The following is a 4,538-nucleotide window of genomic DNA, read 5'->3' as shown; positions in this document are numbered from 1 at the left end:
ATGCCCAGTTCAGTTCGTAACTTGCAGAACCTCTCCTCTATCAATGGTTTGGTGAAAATATCAGCTAGCTGACCTTTAGAGTTAACAAACTAAATATTTAAATTTCTATTTTGCACATGTTCTCTTATAGAATGAAATCGAACTTCAATGTGCTTCGTTATTGAGTGCAAAACATGGTTTTTGGAAATATTAATAGCACTCATGTTGTTACAAAATAATGGAATGGTTTATAGTCAGCTAGTTGAATTTTCAGCCATAATAATTGAGAACAACAAGAGGAGGCTGCAATATACTCAGCTTCGGCTGTTGAAAGTGCCACTGTAACTTGCTTTTTGCTAGACCAAACAATGAGAGATTTTCCAAGAAAGCAGCACATGCCACTTGTGCTTCTTCTATCAATCCTATCCCCAGCAAAATCTGATTCTTCTCAAATTGCTGCAATTTCTCCTTCATAGCTAACACCCATGATGGATCAACAAGAGCTTCTTGGATGTTTTGAGGTTCAATCTTTGATAAAAGAGCTAAGTTGTTGGATTCAGCTCTTCTCAACGATGACCTTGTTGAAATGCTTTTGGAGGGATCACCAATTATAAATTTCTCAGGATAATTTTTCAGGAACTTCCATTCCCTGGGCCTTTTGATTTGAGTTGAAGATTCAGGTTCCTCTTGATCAACAATGGTCTTTGCATCAGTGTTTTCAATAGCAACAGGAGATAATTCCAAATTGTCTCCTGCAGAATTAGAATTTTCGCAGCTAACAGGTGCAACTTCATGAGAACTTGGATTTTGTGGAACTGGTTCAGAGTTCTTTGGTAATTCAACTTCAAAACCTGGAATATCATCAATGCAAATACTAGGAACATTGTTAGACTTACAGAATGTGACATGCATGGTTTCTTCAACAGTTTTGGAATTTTTGTTATAAACTCTACAGGCCTTGCTATTTGTGGAATAACCCAGAAAAATGCCTTCATGTGTTTTAGGATCAAATTTTCCTAAATTTTCTTTGATATTCAAAATGAAACACTTGCAGTCAAACACATGAAAATAATTAAGATTGGGAGGATGCCCTTTCCAAAGTTCATATGGAGTTTTCTTCAAAAACTTCCTAATAATGGTTCTATTTAAAATATAGCAAGCTGTATTCACAGCTTCAGTATTTCATATTCACATAACATAGCTCTAGCCATTTCTTGTAAACTTCTATTTCTTCTTTCTACAATACCATTTTGTTGAGGTGTTCTTGGATAAGAGAAGTTATGTGATATGCCTTGTTCATCACAAAAAGATTCAAAGTATTGATTTTCAAATTCTTTACCATGATCACTTCTAATTGAAACAATTTTTGAACTTTTTTCATTTTGAATCTTTTTGCTGAATTTCTCAAAAACAGAAAAAGCTTCATGTTTATGAGCAAGAAAGAACACCCAGCCAAATCTAGTATAGTCATCCATAATTACCATGCCATAACTCTTTCCTCCAAGACTTTGAGTTATAGTTGGTCCAAACAGATCAAGATGCAACAACTCCAATGATTTCTTAGTAGAGACATCTTCCTTGGATTTGAAAGAGGTTTTAATTTGTTTTCCCATTTGACAAGCATCACAAATGATGTCCTTATCAATTTTTATATTAGGAAGACCTCTAACTAAGCCTCTCTTTACAAGCTTAGAGATTTGGAACATGCTTGCATGTCCTAACCTCTTATGCCACATCCATTTTTCAGACTCCATTGAAGAGAAACAAGTTACATTTTGAACTTTTAGATCATCTAGACTAATACCATAAACATTGTCACTTCTTTTGGCAACAAACAAAACAGCCCCTGTTTTCTCATTTATGACTCTACAATCAGATTTTCTAAAGGTTACAGCATATCCAAGGTCACATAATTGACTTATGCTCAATAGATTATGCTTTAACCCATCAACTAGAAAGACACTATCAATACAAGTAGAAAAATCTTTGCCAACCTTACCAATGGCAATTATTTTACCTTTACCATTATCTCCGAAAGTGACAAATCCTCCATTATACTTGTTGAGTTTAATGAAGAAAGTATCCCTTCCGGTCATATGCCTTGAACATCCACTATCAAGATACCACATGTCCATTTTCTTCTTGGATGTAAGGCAAACCTGCATGTTCTTCAACTAACCTTAGGTATCCAAATCTATTTGGATCCTTTGATGTGAAATCTTCTTGGTTGCCCAAGAGCATTAAAATCATAAACAACTTTATATAATTTACTATCATTATCAAAAGACTTAAGAAAGATGAAACATTGAGGAGGATCATGACCATTTCTATTGAACTTGTAGCAATGATTCTTGCCCACTGATTTCTGAGGTTTGCTAAATCCCTTTGGTTTGAAAAACTTGGAAGAGGAGGATTCAGGTTTTTGAAAGTTTAGTTTGAAAGCAGATTTATTTTCTTCTTTGAATCCAAGTCCAGATTTTTCAGACCCAAACCTTTGACAAGCAAGCAGTTTGTTCAGATTTTGAGAACCTTGAACAAACTTTGCTAAGTCTTCATTCAAATTTTTTATTTGTTCATTCAGATTTTTGTTTTCAGAAATCAAATCAGTGGAAGCAGTAACTTCATGCTTGAGTTTGAATTTTTCTAATTAAGCTCGCAAGGCACTATTTTCTTCTTTTAAAAACTTTTCATTACCAGTTTCATTAGCCTTAACCTTTTTCAAAAGAAGATCATTTTCTGTCCTCAATGCCTCATTTTCTTTCTTACATTTTGCATACTTATCCAAGAGTTTCTTAGATTTCACAGAGATGTCTTTGATAATATAGTGCAGTTCATCAATAGATAAGTCAGAAAGATCTACCTCATCTTCATCATTATGATCTGCCATCAGACATAGTTGAGCTTCTTGGTCTGAGCTCTCTGATCTGGTGTCGTTCTCCAAGTCCTCCCATGTTGCCATCATCACCTTCTTTTTGTCTTTCTTGGATTTTTCGCCTTTCTTAAGTTGAGGGCAATCTGACTTGAAGTGACCAGGTTCCTTGCAGTGATGGCATGTGAACTTGACTTGATCTTTCTTGACATCTTTGGATGAAGAGCTTCCTTTGCCTTTGCTTTTGTATATCAGTAGTCTTCTCATTTTTCTTGCAAAGAGCACCATTTCTTCATCTGAGAAACTGTCATCAGATTCTTCTCCTTGGGCTGTCATTCTTGATTTTAGTGCTATACTTTTCTTTTTGTCATCTTTGTTTTGAGACATATGAGTGGTTTCATAAGCCAGCAGCTTGCCTCTCAGCTCATCATAGGTGATTTTGATTAAATCATTCCTTTCAGAGATGGCTGTGCTTTTTACTTCCCATTTCTTAGTAAGACTTCTCAGAATCTTCCTTACTAAGGTTTCTTCAGAGTAGTTTCTTCCCATGGTGTCCAGATTGTTGATGATTATTGAGAACCTTTCGAACATTTGATCGATGCTCTCATCCTCCTTCATACTGAACATTTCATACTCCTTCATCAGCATGTCAATTCTGGTCTCCCTCACTTGCTTAGTGCCTTCATGAGTGAGTCTGAGCTTATCCTAGATTTTTTTAGCCATTTTGCACCTTGACACTTTTCTGAACTCTTCAAAACTGATTGCACAGTGCATCAGGTTGATTGCCTTGGCATTGAGTTCAACTTTCTCCTTTTCTTCATATGTCCATTTACTGTCTTCCTTTGTCACTACTTCTCCATCAGCATTCTGTTTGGTGGGAATGTCTGGTCCATTGAGAATGATCTTTCAGATGTTGTAGTCGATTGACTGCACGAAGATACTCATTCTTTCTTTCCAGTAAGAATAGTTGCTACCATTGAAGTAGGGAGGTCTATTATTAGACTGCCCTTCAGTGAGAGTGAAAGCCACGATGTTGGGATTCATGTTGTAGGCCATGGATCTTTACTCCAAGCTGTGAAGCTTGCCTTCTTGAGACCAGGCTCTGGATACCAATTGATGGTTCTAGTTGAACTTGAGAAGGGGTGATGAGAGAACTTTTGCGTGGTCTAGAAATTTGCGGATAAATCCTCGTTGCAAGTATAGTTTCTAAACCTTCAAAAGTCCTTTCATACAAACGTTTTGGTTGTCACAAGTAACAAACCCCTTTTAAAATTGATAACCGAGTATTTAAACCTCGGGTCGTCTTCTCAAGGAGTTGCAGGGAGGTATGTTCTTATTATTGGTTATGAGTTTGTAAATTAGGGGTTTTAGAAATTAGGGAGCAGTATGTTGCATAAGAAGAATAAAATAAATAAATAACTATAAAATAAACTCTTGGCAAGGTATAAAAACAGGAAGTCCTATCCTGGTTATCCTTATCAATTGTAATGAGAATTAGATTTTTTTCCCACTTTGTTGACCTCTAACTATGAAGGTAAGTTAAGTGGATGAATTAATTTTTATTCCTCAGGTCTTAGTCTTTCCTTGGAAAAGGCTAGAGTTATTGGAACTCGAATTAATTCTTGAAGAATTCCAATTTTCAATCAACAGTGAGTTTGATAACTCAAGTGTTTCCAATGATTCAACCAAA

The 4,538-nt window shown here is 35.7% G+C and overlaps 1 protein-coding gene across 1 annotated transcript; it reads right to left on the bottom strand.

Annotated features, from left to right (window-relative positions):
• Positions 1 to 249: 249 nt before the first annotated feature.
• Positions 250 to 3,904, bottom strand: LOC140176133 (uncharacterized). Its single transcript, XM_072206018.1, has 6 exons — positions 3,823 to 3,904; positions 3,579 to 3,732; positions 2,674 to 3,467; positions 2,159 to 2,249; positions 1,461 to 1,941; positions 250 to 1,026 (listed from the first exon to the last, which is right to left on the bottom strand). Exons 1-6 carry the CDS (start codon positions 3,902 to 3,904, stop codon positions 250 to 252), a joined length of 2,379 nt encoding a protein of 792 aa, XP_072062119.1.
• Between the last annotated feature and the right edge of the window lie 634 nt (positions 3,905 to 4,538).

This window comes from Arachis hypogaea, chromosome 11 (assembly GCF_003086295.3).
Source record: "Arachis hypogaea cultivar Tifrunner chromosome 11, arahy.Tifrunner.gnm2.J5K5, whole genome shotgun sequence".
Classification (NCBI taxonomy): Eukaryota; Viridiplantae; Streptophyta; class Magnoliopsida; order Fabales; family Fabaceae; genus Arachis; species Arachis hypogaea.
Note: the sequence above shows the minus strand (reverse complement) of the source record. Positions and strands in the feature narration are given on the sequence as shown.